This window comes from Panthera tigris, chromosome A2, assembly GCF_018350195.1.
Source record: "Panthera tigris isolate Pti1 chromosome A2, P.tigris_Pti1_mat1.1, whole genome shotgun sequence".
In the NCBI taxonomy this organism is placed as follows: domain Eukaryota; kingdom Metazoa; phylum Chordata; class Mammalia; order Carnivora; family Felidae; genus Panthera; species Panthera tigris.
This window is the reverse complement of record NC_056661.1, coordinates 3,866,692-3,885,125: the sequence shown is the minus strand read 5'-3', so window position 1 is coordinate 3,885,125 and position 18,434 is coordinate 3,866,692. Positions and strand designations below refer to the sequence as shown.

The 18,434-nt window shown below is 58.3% G+C and overlaps 1 protein-coding gene across 10 annotated transcripts in view; it reads left to right on the top strand.

The window, feature by feature from the left end:
* The window catches only part of PTPRS (protein tyrosine phosphatase receptor type S), a 68,065-nt gene that overhangs the window by 24,752 nt on the left and 24,879 nt on the right, over nucleotides 1-18,434 (top strand). For all 10 annotated transcript variants that reach the window (XM_042977877.1, XM_042977883.1, XM_042977882.1 and 7 more), the window contains 4 exons: nucleotides 10,214-10,483; nucleotides 11,937-12,518; nucleotides 13,481-13,614; nucleotides 13,870-14,014. In XM_042977877.1, the coding sequence (XP_042833811.1) occupies nucleotides 10,214-10,483; nucleotides 11,937-12,518; nucleotides 13,481-13,614; nucleotides 13,870-14,014 (1,131 nt within the window). The remainder of the gene's footprint in view (nucleotides 1-10,213; nucleotides 10,484-11,936; nucleotides 12,519-13,480; nucleotides 13,615-13,869; nucleotides 14,015-18,434) is intronic.

The window sequence follows — 18,434 nt, the reverse complement described above, 5'->3', positions numbered from 1 at the left end:
CTCCATCCGAGAGCCGGGGAGGGGTCTCTGAGGCCCCGCCCCCTCGCCGGTCCCCGCACCTGCGGCCGTCCCAGAGCCTGGTGCCCTTCTGTCCCCTAGTTGCCCCGGGGAAGGACGCGTTTCTGCCCGAGCGAGGCCTAGGCCAGGGCCACGGCAGGCACGGCACGCCCCGCCCCCCGCCCCCAGCGCCCCGCCCCCACCCCAAGGAGGCCGCGCGCGGACTTCCTCCTGGGCCCCTTGGGGTGCCCTCAGAGGTGCCGGGGTGGTGGGGGGGTGCTCCCCTTGTCCCCGGGGGCCTCTGTCGTCCGCCCCTCCTCTTATCCCCGCGCTGGTTCTCTTCCGTTCTTCCAGAAATTTTAATCCGCTTCCTCCTCCACCGTTTGCCGTCCTCCCTTTCCCGCCTCCCGGTGGCTGTTTCTGATCCGATCCGTGGTTTCTAGAAACAGCCGCTTCTGCCGGCAAACAGGGCCCCCCCGTTCAAACCCCGGGGGCGGCCCCGATTGGCTCTGCAGGCGTGGCCGCGCCCACACCTCTCCGGGCCTCGGTTTCCCCCGATTGAGGCACCAAGCGCCCGGCGTTCTCCAGCCGGGAGGCTGGGTGCTCCCCCCTCCTCCCCCCCCACCTTGGTCCCCATCGGGCACAGCCCCCCCACTGGCCCCGAAGCAGCTCCTTGGTTATGCTCCTGGGGGTTTACGTCTTGTCCCCGAGGAGGAGGCCGCGCGGGGGGCGGGAGCGGGGCCGTGGGCGCGAGGGTGGGCAGGGACCCACCGACCCACTCTGCCACGGCACCTCTGGTGAGTTGTATTGCGCGTCCACGACTCCAACTGACTGGTCTTCGTCTAACCTGCTTATTTCTCTGCAAACACCTGGGATGGGGGTTTGTAAGTCCGGCAGCGTTTAAGGACAGCGTGGACGACAGGCATGGGGCGGGGCTGGGGGGGCGGGGGGGGGGGCGGCCTCTAGCGAGGGTGCGACGAGGGAGGGGGACGCCCGCGTCCTCAGCCCCCTGGAGGTGGGGTCCCCAGCATGAGCCCCCGATCTTTTGGGGGTCCAGCCTCCCAATCTCTGCCTGGGTCTCAGACGCTCCCGAATTGAATTAAAAAAAAAAAAAAAAAAAAAGGAAAAAAAGAAAAAGAGAATCGTGGAGGACAAATGTAGATCTTATATATGGAGCAAAGGAAAAAAGGTCTCATTGCTGTTCTTTTTTATTTTTTAATTTTAATTTTTCTTTTTGGTTTAAAGAAAAAACAACAAACGTGCAGCTTTTAGCCTTGAGAAGTCCTCTTTTTACTCTCTGTATCTCCCCTATTTTTTCTCTCCTCCCCATGTCATTGTGTTCTGCATCAAACCCCCTTTACATCCCTCAGAGCTTCGAGAAGGTTGGTGTGTTTTTTTCTTTTTTACTTTCTTTACCCACATTTTTACATTCCGAACGTGACACGCACACACACGAAACGCACACAGACACGCACCCGCGCGCGCGCACACACAGACACGCACACGGAAACACACAGACAAAACGAAAAAGACGGAGTAACGAATCGTAAGCGCAAAGCGGACAAAACAAAACAAAACAAAACAAAAAAAACCGCCAAGCGAGAGCAAAAACCCAGAAAGACACAAAAATCTCAGCCGCGCCCAGCCCGGCCTAGGGCCGGCCGCACACATGCGATGCTTGCATTGTGGTCGCCTCTATGCATCCGTTGGTAATGTTGTTGCTAAGTTTTTTGCACCCCTCGTCGTCATGGTAACTTGGGCCTGATGCATGCTGGGAGAATGTAAAAATTTCTCTGCATGCCACTCTTGTCGGTTTGGTGAATTCCCAGCGCCTTCTGTTGGAGTGTTTCTCGTCTCCCGTTCTGTTTTCTTTCTCCTTTGGTTTTCTTCGTATTTTCTTTCTTTCCTTTTATTTAAGTATTATTACTATGATTTGGGTTTTGTTTTGTTCTCGGGGGGGAAAAACCGATCCGTTCGTTTTTTTTTCCCCCTCCCATCCCCGTTCGCCCCGTCCCCTTCTTCCCCCGAAGCGTTTCGTCTTTGGTTCTGTCTCGTGTTTCCGTGCTATTTGGTTTCGGTTTCTTGGGCTGAGCTGTTCTGTGGTTGTTCCCCAAACGCATTGTGATTTAAAAGCCAGTGTTCCTGTCCCAGCTACCATCCAGGAGGGCGGGTCGGGGTCCCACAGCTGGGATGCTGGGGCAGAAAGTGACCGCCCGGGCTCAAGGGGCACAAGGGAGGTGGCATAATAGACAGATGCTGGGGGTGCGTGAGGAGAGCAGCCCAGCTTGCCCGCCCTCGCTGGACAGCCCCCTTTTACCCAGAGCTGGCGCCCTCAGCCCCACACCGCAGCCATGTCGGAAGGGGGCTGAAGCAGGCACGTTCCTGTCTTTCTGCCTCGGCGTGAGACCACCTCCCCGCTCTCCCAGACAACCCAGAAGGCAGGCATTTGAAGCACAGCTAAATGGGCAGCCAGCATTTTCAGATCCACGTGGCGGCGGTCCAAACGTGAGGAGTGGCTACCTTAAACTGGAGCGTTCTCCCGAAGCGATGCGCGCTTGGCACGTAGGCAGCGCTCAGAATGGCAGCTGTGTGATGACGTTCCCATCCTGGCTGGGCACGAGTACAAAACTGCCTGTCGGCAAGTGTAGCGTGACCGACTTTGGAAGAAATACTTGGCCGCTTATCCCCCCCTTCAGTGCTATGCCTCCGCCTCCCAGGCGGTGTTGGCCGCTTCCTCCACACCTCCCCCCCCCCCCCCCCCCCCCAGGCTCTGGGCCCAGTCACAGACGTCTTGTCCAGCAACACAGCACGGTCACTTTCTGAGTACCTGAGCATCAGAACTGTGGAATTCTGGAGAATCCCAGGGGAACTTTGGACATAGCCTCTCCCCCTCCCCCTCTGCCTCCCCTGCTCTCCCACTGCCTGCATCTCCCTCTCTCTCTTTCTCTCTCTCTCTTTCTCTCTCTCTCTCTGTCTCTGCCTCCCCCAGTCTCTCTCACTCCTGCAAACCTTCAGAGATGCACACTCCTGTCTGCTCCCTCCCTAAAGAAAGGCAAGCCCTTGAGAACACTACTCCAGCCCCAAATAAAAACTCGATTTAGATTTCTAGCCCCTGCCCCCCCCCCCCAGCTGCCTACCCAACAACATAAGTGGAAGTTGAGAGAAGAGGCCAGCCTGTTGGGGTCACCGGTTTTTCCCCTCTTGTCCCTCCCCTTCCTTCCCTAAACTCTCACTTACTGTGAAGTCCATGGCCAAGTTGGCCAGAGGACCTCAGATGCAGTGAGAGGAGATTCGTTTCTCCTGTCTCCTTTTTAACCCAGTGCGAGAGCTACCCGGCCGACCCTCAGAGGAGCGGGTCTCCCAGCACCTCCGCCAAACCTGGGTCCCAGTGAATTCTAACCGAGGGGCGGCAGAGGGTCTTGGGCTCCGGCCAGCCTGGATTCAAAGCCTGCCTCTGCCCCTCCCTGACTGTGTGACCTCGGGCCAGTCACCTGATCGCTTGGGGTCCCATTGATCTGAACCGGAAGGATCCTTCCTGCACCGGCTCGCACGGTAGTTGGCAGAAGAGTCCATTGAGCTAATTAAATGCTCGAGTGCGATCTGAGCAAGTCCCTTTCCTTCCTTGGGGACCCCACTTGCCCCACCAGGTACTTCACAGATCCGCTGTTTGGGTAAGACGGCCGTGGTAAACCGCTTTGAAACGACTTGTAGGGCAGAAGCCAGTTCATGTGCTCAGATGTCATTTTTCACCGGTGCCTTTCCCTTTACATTGTTGCCAGTGCAGAGCTAGCTGCAAGGATTCTGTCCCCCCAGGCCTAACTCCCATTCCTAGTTAGCCCGCTTCTGCTGACCCTCGGTGGTTCCGGGGGCGGGATGTTCAGACCACGTCCTTCTCCTCTTGAAATGGAGCTCTGAGGTACAAAGGCCCAAATCCTAACCAAGCCCCCGCCTTTTCTTTTTTTAATACAGCCAGCGTGCCCCTTCCAGAAGCCCCCTAGGGAGAGCCGCAGCTTAGGTTTTTGACAAGGCGGCGAGGTGATCAGATGACATTCCCTCTGGCTGTGAATTTTCTTGCTTGTCTCTTTAACATCAGGCTTCAAGGGATCGCTCAGTGGCTGAAGGTGGCGGCTTTAGCACTCGGTCCCAACAACATAGATTCATCGAACCCACGGTGCACGGGACCCAGTTAAATGGTGTGCCACCCTCCTGGTGTTGTGAGAGCTTGCGGGGAGAGCCCTCTGGGGGAAGATCGGCTCACCTTCCAGGGACTCAGGGTATCGTTAGGGTTTGGGAGGAAGTCAGATGGGGCTGGGATCATTTAATGACAGGTCTCGAATGCTGAGCTGAGAAACTAGGACTCGATGCCCAGTGCCCGCGGGGGGTCTGGATTGCCCCGATTTCTCCTGTTCTTCAGAACTCTGTGACCCGTCCCCAGGCCTTTGCAGATCAAACCATAGCATGGAATTTTATGGGACAGGTTGTTCTTCAAGTTAAATTTCTGGCCCCCAAGCCGTGTCATTGGTGGATATGACGCCTAGGTGTTGTCCTTACCTCCTGGATCTTCCCCCCCCCCCCCGGCCCCCCTGAAACAGGAGTAGATACAGATACTGGGTCTGGAAGCCCCCTGAAATCCCCGTATCTCCAGAAAGATTCCCGTTGGGGCGTGTTGTTGAGCTTCCTGGTCCCTGCTGATCACGCCTGGCCGTGCCTCCCCCTACCCTGCCCCCGAGGCCCCTGACCTGACCCCGACAGGACCAGCCCTTCTCATCCCACCCTCATCCCCAGGGGAGAGGGGGCGCCAGGGTGGGGAGGCAGGCTTCCTCTGTTTGGGCTTGGCGGGCGGCAGGGAGGGGGCGTTCCGCAGGAACACTGAGCTCTCGAACCTCTCGCCTGCTGCCTGCCTCACACCCTTTGCATCGCTGTTTCCTCTGTTTGGGCGGTTGGGGGGCGGGGGGGGGGAGTGAGGGGAATATTAGATTACACCTTGTCGTCTGGAAAGCCCTGCGTCTCTGGCGGTCGCAGCGAGGGGTGGCAAGGAAGTCATTCAATTGGCAAGATGTCAACCCATTTTCTGCTAGAACCAAACAAAAAAATTAAAAAAAAAAAAAAAAAAAGTGGGGACAGAGAGAGAGAGGGCACCAAAAAAAGGAAAATCAATGTCTGCAGTACAGCAAAACATCCAGCTGAAAATGCTTAACAACTTGCCGAGGCCGCTGGTCAGCCCGTGGGCCGGGGTCCAGCCAGGTCCCTCCGGGCCTTGCACGCTGTCTCGATGGCGGAGGGAGCTGGTGGTGGGAGGGAGGAGGCAGGATTGTGCAAAGGGGGCAGGAGCAGAAAGACGCCCAAGGCAGGCCACGGCGCAGCACCCCCGCTCCCCGGGCCACAGGCTGGGGTTCCACGGAGGGGCTGAGAAACGGCTTTGGACTCGATGAGACTCGGACCCCCCTCCCTTCCCCGGACAGGTGTAATCTAAGCTTCAGTAAACCCGTGGAGGCTGCAAAACTTCTTGGCATCTCTCCCCCCACCCTCCCCACCCGCGCCCTCATTTTGGAGTCTGGAGGAGTAACCCGGTGGCTTCTCTGACCCCAAAATGCCAGGCAGAGCTCTCCCCCCCCCCCCACCCCCCACCCCCCCTTGGAGCTGCGGCTTGCCGAATCGTTGAGATGTCTGACACTGTTGAGTTCCCTACCTAGTGCTGCAACCAGATCACCTCACTTTTGAGTTTTCCCTCACCCCTCCCCACCCTTTCTCCCCTGAACCCACCCCCACCCCCTTTTGGTTTTTGAGTTTCTGCCTCTTCCTGCCTGGGGGAGGGGTCGTCTCCCGGTTGCTTTGACGGTTTTTGAGTTGTTTTTCCATGTGAATCGGGGTTTGAAGCGACCCGCCACCCCCAACCCGCCACCCCCCCACCGCCCACCCTCCTGACCCCCTCACCCATGCGGGTCCCCCCCGCTGGGACCCCCGGCTACTCGGTGACGAGAAGAGCTGGAAACGAGAGCCAGCTGGAGCATGCTGAGGACCAAGGCTGGTGTGGTCCCCTTATAACCTGCCTGGACCCTCCATTCAGGTCGGTAATTGGGGGCGGGGGTCCCGCGGGGCCACTCCGTCCTGTGGGCTCTGCACCCACGTTACTTTCTAACCCGCACCTCAAGCTCGCAGCCAGGGGTGGAAAGATGTCGTGGGTGGGTGTCCGCACCAAACTGGGCAGAACACAGTGTCAGCCACCCCGCCCTTGCTGGCTGGGAGGTTGCCCAGAGGCCTACTGAGGCCCCCCCCCCCAGGGGGTTCTGAGCCACCTAGTGCCAGTGGGCACGATCCTCCCCAGACTCGTGGCAAACCAGCCCTCTTCCTACACAGCACACCCTCAGAAGCAGACGAGGTAGATGAGAAAGCACGTAGGCAAAGGTTCTCAGCCGTCAGGCTTTATAGCATCTTGGCAGATCCATTTAACTGATGGCTGCCGGCCAGGTGCGGGATCGTGAGCACTGACGTGACTACTGCTGACCAGTGCCCTTCCGCATGGACTGACTTACCACGAACGACTCGTACAGCAGGTCTTTTACATATTGGAGATAGCATGCTTTGTCCGTGCTTTTGAAAAACGTCAGAGGTACCTTCCAAGGCTCCCCACGGGGAGATATTTTAAGATAAGTTGAGATGTGTATGGGGTCTTTGGGGCAAGATATTGAGCCTTACACGGGGATAAAGTTGGCTCATATTTAACCTTTAAATCATAAAGCTGGCTCTTCCTCCCTTTGACGTTCTCATAATCCCTTTCAATATGGGCGTCTTACTAATGGCTTCTGGATGTTTATTATGATGGCTGCTGGGTAGTATTCAACCGGTGGCCACTGGTTACTATTCACTTGATTGGAATATATAGGTGATGAGGTACTTTTGCCCTCTTTGCTGCCCCCCGGAAGGGAAAGACATGAGTTGAAAGAGCCAGGTGCCAAGAAGAGACACCTACCTGGCTGCAAGTCTTACCACTTAGCCATGGTGAGACAAGACCCGCTTTACCTGAGAGGCAGGGTCCAGGCATACCTGGCTTGGAGCTCTGGTCCCACCAGTTCCTTTGCGCCCTCCAGCTAGCCCTGTCACTTCTCTGAGCCTCCAGTCCCTCGTCTCCTCTGCCACACAAAGTTGGAAGGGATAAAATGAGATGGGCATTCGATAGAAATTCTGTTTCCTTTTTAACTAATCCATCCCAAACCCTGTTGAGGTGGAGAATCTAGTTGACCTCCCTGCCCCACCCCCCACCCTGGAAGGCCGGAAGGGATCTTCGCAGGCCCCTCGCCCAGGCTGAGTACCTTGTGTGTGCTGGGGTACGCCTCAGTCAACTTCATGGCCTCCTCAGCGTGTCCCCAATTGCCCCCATTTCGTGGGTGGAGAAACCGAGGCTCTGGGAGGTTGAGGGGCCTTCCCAAGACCACAGGGCTTTTTCACCCACGTCACCGTCTCCCACCTCCGCCTGGAGAGGTTTTCTGGGAGGTTCTGAGGTCGTGAGGGATTGCCTTGCTGTGTGGTCAGCGAGTCTGTGATCAGGGCTGTTCGTTGAGCCCTGACCAGGGCCAGGGTGTCCCCGAGAAGTGGGGCTGGGTTGGTTTGCCCCGAAGGTTCTTTCTCTGCGAGGATCTCACCTCCGTGGCCACCTCGAACCCTCAGCCGGGGCTCCTGGGTGCTGGGCGGGCAGGCCAGACCCTGTGTTCTGCTGGGGGCGGGGGGGCACCTCCCTGGGAAAGCCACAGCCCTCCTCCCTTTCAGACCCCGATTTTCAGCCCCACACTCATTCCATGTGTTTTTGTTTTTGTTTTGTTCTTTTTTTTTTTTTTTTCTTTTTTCCTTCTTGCTTCTGGGGGTTGTGTTTCCGAGGGGGTTTTTTGTTGTTGTTCGGTTGGGTTTTGGTTTTGGTTTTTTTTGAGGTTTTTTGAGTTGTTTGGTTTTTTTTTTTTTTTTTTCCTTTTTTCCGCTTTGTTCTTTCATTTGTTTCTCCTGGTTTTGCTTTGGACGTCGATGCCGTTTTCTGTCCTTGATTAATTAGCTCCCCACACTCATCCCCCATCATGTTCTGTTTCCATGACAACGCAGCGTCGGGCATCCCGCTCGTGCCTCGCTGTGGATGCCGGCGGCTGGCCTGGACCGCGTCCGCTGGCTGGCCAGACCCCGTTCTCCCCTGACTCCCCCCCCCCCCCACCCTCCACCCAGCCCTGCCAGAAAGCCGCCCCCCCCATCTCAGCGCCCCGCCCCTCACCCCCAGTCCGTCTGCATGGCCCCTCTGTCTCCCCCCACCCCTACCCCCCACTCCCCCCCTCCAGCGATACCTTCTACAGCCTCCATCCTGTCTCCAACGTGACACTGGACTTTTCGTGGGGCTTCCTTTTCCGAAGCGCTGCCGCTGCTTTGCTCTGCCTCCCACCCCCACGGAGCTCCCGCCTCCTCTTTGCCTCCATCCGGATTCAGGGAGCAAGGGTTGGGACTTCCAGCTCGGAACCCCGGGCTGGAAGAGCGGGAACCGGTTCCCCCCGGAGCCCCCTCCTCTGTTAGGGCAAGTCAGGCCCCTGCCAGCCACCCCCTGCCGACGGCAGGTGACATCAGGCGGGGCAGGGTGCCACACGTCACTTCGTGGCCCCCCCGTGTGGCCTTGTCGAGCCTCCAGTCTGTCCTCTCTCTAGTGCGAGACGAGACCCTTTGACCTACCCGAAGCTGGGGACCCACCCGCGTGGCTGGAGGTCCCGCGATTCTTAGCCAGGGACGGCCTCTTCCTGGCTCGAACCATCTGCTGGGTCAGCCCAAGTCCTTCGGGCCGCAGTTAGTTACACGGCTCCTGGGGAGCAGCCACGCCTTTCTGGAAGTTCAGGCGTCCCGCTAGCATCCGCGCCCCGCCCCCGCCCCCGCCCCCACCCCGAAACCCGTCCAACTTCCGAAAATGGAGCCCCCGAAATGCTTCCTGCCGCCTTCACGGTCCGCGAGGTTGGGACAGAAGGCTGCACCCGCTTCCCCGCTGAGAAACGCACAGAACATGTCCCTGTTTTCTCAACGTTCAAGCTCATTCCCTCGTTTTATTATTATTATTATTATTATTATTATTATTATTATTAATATCCTATTCTGCCAGGGCTGTGATGTGACAATGTGACATGTCACATTGGGTCACATCCGCTAGAATTAATATGCAGATTGCAGTGGGCCCCCTCCTCCCTCCTCCTCTGTCTCTGCCCCCCTCTCTCTGGGCCTCTCTCTTCCTGTTCTGTCTCTCCCGTGGCTCCTGTCTCTCGTCTCTGGCACCCACGAATGTGCACCGAAGGCCCCTGAAACCAGGCTTCTTCCTTGCATCACCTCTCTGTCCCTCCTTCTGCCTCTCTCTTTCTCTCCCTCTCTCTCTCTCTCTCTCTCTTCCTCTCTCTCTGTCCTTCTCTCAACCAACCTATTTTGCATGCTGTTTGTGATTCTGAGAGCTGCATCTATCAATGGAAACTTGTCAGATCCGACAGAAGCTTTTAGAAGGGTTTCTATACCCCAAAACCACAAAAATTTCATTAGAGTTTCTCATCTTTTCCTTGAGGGCCCCCCCCCCCGGGAAGTGGGCAGGGCCCCCGAGTCACCGGAGGGGACGAGGTCCCGGCCCCCTCTGCCTTCCAGCACCGCTGGTTCCCGTGACCCCCCTGCTCCCCGACGTCCTCAGAGCCCCCGCCACCTGCAGCCTGAATGTTCCGCAGCTCCCCGCTTGGGGGAGCGGGTGGAGGGGCTGCTCCCCGAAGCCACGTCTGTCAGCAAAGATGAGAAACAGCTGATAAATTTTTGTGTTCGTAACTGTGCTGTGACCAGCCACTCTGGTCTCTGAAACCCTGTTGCTATGGAATAATGCTTTGTGTCTCTTTTATTATATATCGATATATCTCTCTATATATTGTTTGTGGAGTACCTTCCTTTGAAGTTTTTGGTTTCTTTGTGTTGGAATTTGCTTTTTTAATTTGGTTTTTTTCTTTTCTTTTCATTTGGAAGAAAAAAAAAAAACAACTTCAGCTGGGGGGACGGGAACAGCCTTGTTTATATTTAAATTGTTTTCCGCTTTTTTTTTCCTTTTTTTCTTTCTTTCTTTCCTTCCTTCTTTCTTTCTTTGTTTCTTCCTGCTTTTCTTTCTTTTCCCCCCTGCATCCCGTCTCCCCACCCCCCACCCTGTGCATCTCGCTCCCACCCGCCCGCCGCCCACCCCCAGTCCGCCGCGTGGCCCCGCGATTCTCCATTTTGCCCATGAGCCACGAGATCATGCCAGGCGGCAACGTGAACATCACCTGCGTGGCCGTGGGCTCGCCCATGCCGTACGTCAAGTGGATGCAGGGGGCCGAGGACCTGACGCCCGAAGACGACATGCCCGTGGGGCGGAATGTGCTGGAACTCACAGACGTCAAGGACTCGGCCAACTACACGTGCGTGGCCATGTCCAGCCTGGGCGTCATCGAGGCTGTGGCCCAGATCACAGTGAAATGTAAGTGTGGCCCATGGGGCACAGGGAGGCCGAGGTCATCCCTGGGCCCCGGGCACAGGTCAGGGGTCCGGGTAGAGAGCCTCTGAGTTACCATTCCGGCTTTGGTCATTCGCGGCTGGGAAGGGGACGCTTGTTTTGTGAATGGACGTCTATCGGTTTTCCATTATCCTGGGCCCGGCCCCGTGGACTGAGGCAGGGTCTTGTGCCGAGCAGAGACCCCGACGTGTGACACGCCCAGGTAGCCAGACAGCCAGGATACAAGTTGATCAAGACTGTGATGGGGACCGTGTGGCCCTGTTCAGACCCCCCAGAGTCGAGGGTCTCACCCCCCCCCCGCCCCCCACAAAAGTTAGGTCAGAGAAAGATTAAAAGTTGAACAGGAATGAGCCAAAGAAGTTGAAGAGTGTTTCTAAGAAAAGCAAACAGCCTGTGCAGACTCAGAGAGCTGGAGCTGGGACAGGGGACCGCGGGGGTCTCCTGATGGCTCAAGTTTGTGATGAGGTTCAGAGGAAGGTGCCCCTAAATCGTTTTCTAGCTCTAGAACAGGGGCCAGCAAACTACAGCCTGCGGGCTGAATCTGGCCCTCCCCTTGTTTTTTATAAATAAAGTTTTATTGGCACATAACCACACCCAGTCATCCATGCCTTGTCGGTGGCAGCTCTCCGGCTCCAGTGGCAGAGCTGAGTCGGCTCAACCCGGCCTGCAAAGCTCAAATAGTTACTGTGTGGCCCTTTGGAGGCGGAGTTTGCCAAGCCCTGTCCTAGGGCCATGGAAAACATGAGCATCGGCTGGTTTGTCGGTCATCTTGCTGAGCGAGTGAGCCTCTCCTGGGGCCCGTGTGGTGTAAGAACTTGGGACGAGTGGGAGAGAAAGGCACGATCATCTAGGTGCTAGGAGCGTACAATCGTGAACAAAACTCCGGCCTCTGCTAAGCACTGGGCGAGGGTGCCTGCGGCCTGGGTGGTGCGGGAAGCTTTAAGGAACGAGAAACAGCTGGCCGTGTGGCCCTCTGGGGTTGGAGCATTTCAGGTACAGGGAACAGCAAGTGTGTTGTGGGAACAGACAGCGTGGCTGAGCAGAGTAAACCACGGAGACAGGGCACCAGCAATTTCAAAAGTCAATGTTTTTCTTCAAGAGTAAAATTTTTTTTTTTTTAAGTCAGCATTTTCAGCTTTACGGGCCACGTGGTCTCTGCTGCAGCCCCCCCCAGCCCTGCCCCTGTCGCGCGAAAGGAGCCGCCTGTGATACGTAGGCGCGGCTGTATTCTAATAAAACTTCATTTATAAAAGCAGCTGCTGGTCCTCGGGCCATAGTTTGCCGAACCCTCCTATAGATGGTGGGAACGGGGGTCACCGGGCCCCGGGGGTCGTTGGCGAGGAAGTCAAGGCGCAGCGAGGGCCTTCGGGCTCCGCAGCCAGGGTGCCTGACCTGTGACCGTGGCTGCCACCCACAGCTCTCCCCAAAGCCCCGGGGACGCCTGTGGTGACTGAGAACACAGCCACCAGCATCACCATCACGTGGGACTCCGGCAATCCAGACCCCGTGTCCTACTATGTCATCGAATATAAATCCAAGAGCCAAGACGGGCCGTACCAGATCAAGGAGGACATCACCACGACGCGTTACAGCATCGGGGGCCTGAGCCCCAACTCGGAGTACGAGATCTGGGTGTCGGCCGTCAACTCCATCGGCCAGGGGCCCCCCAGCGAGTCGGTGGTCACCCGCACGGGCGAACAGGCCCCGGCCAGCGCCCCGCGGAACGTGCAGGCCCGCATGCTGAGCGCCACCACCATGATCATCCAGTGGGAAGAGCCCGTGGAGCCCAACGGCCTGATCCGGGGCTACCGGGTCTATTACACCATGGAGCCTGAGCACCCCGTGGGCAACTGGCAGAAGCACAACGTGGATGACAGTCTGCTGACCACCGTGGGCAGCCTGCTGGAGGACGAGACCTACACTGTGCGCGTGCTGGCCTTCACCTCCGTGGGCGACGGGCCCCTCTCGGACCCCATCCAGGTCAAGACGCAGCAGGGAGGTGAGGGGCCTGGGGGCGGCGTGGCCTCTGCGGGGGTGGGGGTGGGGCGGGGACAGCGGGATTAGGGGCCGGGGTCCTGTGTCCCCGCAGCGCGCAGCCGGCCGGCTGATGTTGCCCGGAGGCCCGCAGCTGGTTTATTCACCGCGGCGCGGGGTGCTTTCGGGTGTTTTCGCGCTGGCGTCTCAAAGCAGGAGGTCGTCCCAGAAAGCCCCCGTTTCTCTCTTCTCTCGGGAAATTGGATTTGGCGAGGCCCCGGGGCTGTGATCGGACATCCAGACAGGTCCCGGCGGCCGTGTCTGAGTTGGAGAACTGCCGTTCTCCGTTGTCCTCGGAGAGATTGAAACTGTAAAGGGGAAAACGCATGAGCTCAAAGGCAGCGGCTGGCGGCCTGCCCGCCCAGGCCACCCACCGGGCAGGGTGGGGGTGGGGCATCCAGGTGTCTGGGGCCCCGGCTGTCCGCGGGTTTCTGGTCCTTTCCTTACGGGCCCAGGTTTCAGGACCTCAAGTCCAGAAAGACCCAGCAGCTGTCCAAGTGCAGGGACGGGAGCATTGGAACTGCCGTTACAGAGCGGACACAGGACGAGGGGCCGTGTTTCGAAACGTCCCCGCGATTTCTCTGCCATTTAGTGTAGGGGAAGCAAAGAGAGCACCGGCGTGATTTGAAAAGGAGGGTTTTTTTGGTTCGGTTTTGTTTTCGTGTTTGAGGTTTTTTGTGGGGAAATTAAAATTGTCAGTTAGGGAGCTCCTGGGAAAATAAGAGAAGTAACAGTGGAGAACATTCCAGAAGCATTCAGAACACGATCGAGAGCAGCCTTTCCTTCGGGGCGGTGCTGAGCATCACGGGGCCCTTTTTGGGAGCCTGGGGACACCTGGCGGGTTGGGCACCCTATGGAGTGGACCCTTCCCCAGTCACCCACCAACCCCCCCCCCCTTTCCCCTCCTCCCCTCTCCCCTCCCTGCAGTGCCCGGCCAGCCCATGAACTTCAGGGCGGAGGCCAAGTCGGAGACGAGCATCGGGCTGTCATGGAGCCCCCCACGGCAGGAGAGCATCATCAAATACGAGCTCCTGTTCCGGGAAGGCGACCACGGCAGAGAGGTACTGGGCACCGGCGGGAGAGGGCCGGGCGCGGCGCCCTCGGGTCTCGCCGACTCGATGTCGCTCTTCCTCCGCTCTCGCCCCCCGCCTCCGTGGATGCCGCTGCGCCCCTCTTCCTCCTCCTTCCCTCTGCCCTACTTTCTGCTCTGCTCTCTGATTCATCGATGTCTCTGTTCCTCGGTCTCTGCTGGCCTTGTGTCTCTTTCACAATCTCCGTGTCTCTGTCTCTTTGTCTCCACCCGCCACCGCCCCCAGGTGGGGAGGACCTTCGACCCGGCCACAGCGTTCGTGGTGGACGACCTCAAGCCCAACACGGAGTACGCCTTCCGCCTGGCAGCGCGGTCTCCGCAGGGCCTGGGCGCCTTCACCTCCGTGGTGCGACAGCGCACGCTCCAGTCCAGTAGGTGTCTCGCGGACCCCGCCCTTCTCTGCGGGGCCCCGCCCCCACCCGCCCACGCTGACCTTGGCCGGGACGCCGCAGCGGGTGGGGGGGGCGCCTGGCCTCGCGCGTGCGCCCCCACGCGGCGCCGGCGGTTGCCGCGGGCCCCGCTGTGTCCGTCGCCCCGGGGGACGAGGTTCCCCCCCTAGGTCGGTGCTCTGGAGGGCCGTGTGAGGCTGTCCCCGCCCACACCCCGTCGTTCCTGGAGAGCCCGGCGCCCACAGACCAGACGCCTCCCGAGATGGCCCTGCCCCCCAGACCAGGCCCCCCATTGCCAGGGGCAGGAGCAGGAGGGCAGGGGGTGCGGGCTCCAGGAGCTCTTGAGTCCCTGGGGCTCTTTGCCGTGGTCGCCTTTTGGCCAGAACTCTGCAGCCGGCAGCTGGCTCTGGGCCCTGCTGGGGTCCCTGCCCCCGCCCTCCTGGCCTGCTCGGAGCTCAGGGCCTGGACGGGCCCCAGATCCCGCTGTCCGTCTGCCTCCCCTTCTCCCTCTGCCCCTCCTCCGCGCTCACCCTCGCCCGCCGTGGCCTCCGCCGCCGTGGCCCTCCTCCCCTCCCCTCCCCCTTCTCAGTCGCAGAGCACCACCCCAGGCCTTGTTCCGGAAGCAGCCTCGGTGTCCAGACCTTCCAGTCCCCCCCCCCCCCCGGATGTGTGCACACAGGGGGGTCACGGGTCAGTCGCGGGTGACAGCAGCTTGGGCCTGGGGGTCCGAGCCGCTGCGGACCAGGGGCCTCGGAGACGCGGCACCCCTGCCCCCCTCCCCCACCCGGCCCCCTTCCCTCCTCCCCCCTCCCGCGTGCCGAGCCGAGAGCTCCACAGCTCACAGGCGTCTGGGCGTGTTTGTGCGTGAGGCGATCAGTGAGGGTGTCCTGTGGCTTGGGCGGCCACGTGAGAGACCGGCACAGGTGCCACGAAGGTGAGTACGCGCTGGTCTCAAGCAGGTTCACAAAAACGGCCCACCCTGCGTGCCCCCCGGCCTGTGCCCCGCATACCCCGGCAGCTCTGGGCTGCACAGGGTCCACGGTCCCCCCCAAATTTTCCACCCCGCGGCCGAGAGCCACGCCTGCCCCAGAAATGGGGGCCCGGGAGCTACCTCCCACGAGAGCCTGTCTGTGGGTCCGTCACCCCCACCCCCCCCAAAACATCACGCAGGTTGGGCCGGATTGTGAAGGAGGCGGCCTCCGTGGTCGTCAGGAAAGCGGCTTTGGCCCAGCCATGCGAAACTCCGGGGCGGCCCAGGACAGGGAGCGGGGGAGAAGGGGCTCCCCACTTCTCCCCCCGAGGCGGGTGGGGCCCGAGAGAGCTGACAGCGAGACTCAGGGCCAGGCATGTCCCCCCCGGGGACTGCGGGCTTCTTAGGCTGAACTCAAGGGTAGGTGGAGGCCAGACCGCTCAGCCGTGGGTCTCCCCACACCGTCTCACCTTCCCGCCTCGTCGGCGCCAGTCCGGAACCACAGCGTGCCCACACTGGGGGCCTGCTTGCGTCCGGAGACCCACCCAGAGCTCGGTCTGGCCTTGTAGCTCGGCACTCCGCCACTCCCTCCCTCGTAAGAAAGTCTTATAAGTTAGCAGTTGAAGAGCGGAAGGTAGGTAACCAGACTGGGAGTTTTTTCTGGAAGGCGTCTTTCTTTCTTTTATTATGGTTTTTCTCATCATCATCACCATCACCGTTGTTTCTTATTTTGTTATGGTTTTGGTTTTATTTTTCCTCCCCCCCCTTCTCAGCGAATCCATTCCTTCCGGCATATCCCTTGGTTGGTTTTTCCACTCCTGCCTGATTCCCCCAGGCACTTTTGGTTGGGGTGGCTGGTCAAGAAATGGGGGAGAGGGCCCCAAGTATCTGATATCAGAGGAAGGAATCCCGGTATTTCACTTTAAGTGGGCCCGGAGGGTCATTTTAGTTGACCCTGGAGTGGCGTCTGAGACGTCTCATAGCCTGATGTCTTTGAGGACGTCTCTCATCACCGGGTAGCCCCACCACGACCCTGTAAACGCGTGCTCAGTGAACAAATAGGGTTGCCATGATGGTAGGGTTCTATATGCCTTGCCGTGAAGCAAAGCCAGTGACCTCTCTGGGCCTCCCTCTAGGCAAGGAGAATTCTGGAGTCACGGGCAGTTGAGGTAGGGTGGCTCCAGCCGTCCTCAACTGGCCTGAGTGGATAAGGACACAGGCTGAGGTCCGAATCCCCGTCCTCAAGTCAAGACAGCCCCTGGACAACGGCCAAGCCCGGGTTCAAATACCGGCTCTCACCACATGCCCTTGGGAAGGCAGCCTGCTGGTTTGGGGCCTCAGTTTCCTCATCTGTAAAGTGGGAGGTGATCTGTGAAAGGCACCCCGGGTAGGTGGGGTCTGGCAGCCAGGAGATAAAAAAGTGATTATAGAAAAGCAGGCAGATGGGCTTGGACACCCGTTTCCCCACCTGGAGCAGGGCCTACAGTGTCTTGAGAATTGAATGGCTAATCAGGGGGGCACATTTTGAGCATAAAGGGCTCAGGGTGTGCGGTGTCCAGAAGACGCACGGACCGTGAGGTCTAACGTCAGTAACAGCCTTAAGCCCAGTCTCGTAGCAGATACGCTACGATACAGGTGGGGACTTAGTGTTATTCCAGAAAGCCTGTAACACACACACAGTAGGTGCTTAATATGTGGGAACTATCACTGTTACTTAGCAAAGCCCTTAGCACACTGCCTGGCACACAATAGGTGCTTCATAAGTGCTCTCTTAAACCTAAACACAGATCGTCATGGCGCGAGGCCCCTTATTGGCACTCACCAGATGGAAGCTGCTAGTCATTTGCAACAAGCTTACCCTGGTGTCCCCTGCACAGTAGGAACCCCAGACACGGGGCCCATGATCGTTGTTCCGTGAAGCCCCTGGCAGAATGCCTGGCATACAGTAAGTGCTCGATAAGTGGCATTTTCTTCCAAGAGGCTGGCCTTGCTCTGGGCGCATATGCTCAGATAGGAACCGTTGTCAGTCTGACAGGACCTAGCATGGGGTTTGGGGTCCGCAGGTTCTGCTCAAAACGTGAAGTCGTTACCTGCAGAACCTTTGACACTGTGTGCACACAGGAGGTGCTCGAGAAGGAAAAACTGCTCTGATTTATGTATAAGGCCCTTAGCACAGCACCTGGCACACGGTAGGTGCTTAAGAAGTGAGAACTATTCATGTTCTACAAGGCCCGGAATACAGTGCCTTTTACATCGTAGGTGTTGAGTAGCTAGGAACTCTTGCAGTAAAGCCTCCAGCCCAGTGCTTGGCACGTAGTAGGTGCTCATTATGTGGGGACTAGTACTGTTTTTTTATAAAGTCCCCAGCCCAGTGCCTGGCACGTAGTAGGTGCTTAGTATGCGGGGACTAGTACTGTTATCCGATGAAGCCTCCAGCCCGGTGCCTGGCATGTAGTAGGTGCTCAGTATGTGGGGGCTAGTACTATTATCTGATGACACCCCCAGCCCGGTGCCTGGCACGTAGTAGGTGCTCAGTATGTGGGGGCTAGTACTGTTATCCGATGAAGCCCCCAGCCCGGTGCCTGGCACATAGTAGGTGCTCATTATGTGGGGGCTAGTACTGTTATCCGATGAAGCCCCCAGCCCGGTGCCTGGCACGTAGTGCGTGCTTAGTATGTGGGGACTAGTACTGTTATCTGATGAAGCGCTCAGCCCGGTGCCTGGCACGTAGTAGGTGCTTAGTATGTGGGGACTAGTACTGTTTTCTGATAAAGTACCCAGTCCGGTGCCTGGCACATAGTAGGTGCTTAGTATGTGGGGACTAGTACTGTTATCTGATGAAGCCCCAGCCCGGTGCCTGGCACATAGTAGGTACTCGTTATGTGGGGACTAGTACTGTTAATCTGATGAAGCCCCCAACCCGGTGCCTGCCACCTAGTAGGTGCTCAGTATGTGGGGGCTAATACTGTTATCCGATGAAGCCCCAGCCCGGTGCCTGGCACATAGTAGGTACTTATTATGTGGGGGCTAGTACTGTTAATCTGATAAAGCCCCCAGCCCTGTGCCTGGCACGTAGTAGGTGCTTAGTATGTGGGGACTAGTACTGTTATCTGATGAAGCCCCCAGCCCGGTGCCTGGCACATAGAAGGTACTTGTTATGTGGGGACTAGTACTGTTATCTTATGAAGCCCCCAGCCTGCTGCGTGGCACATAGTAGGTACTCATTATGTGGGGACTAGTACTGTTAATCTGATGAAGCCCCCAGCCTGGTGCCTCGCACGTAGTAGGTGCTTAGTATGTGGGGACTAGTACTGTTACCTGATGTAGCCCCCAGCCCAGTGCCTGGCACATAGTAGGTGCTTATTTTGTGGGGACTAGTACTGTTATTTGATGAAGGCCCCAGCCCGGTGCCTGGCACGTAGTAGGTGCTCA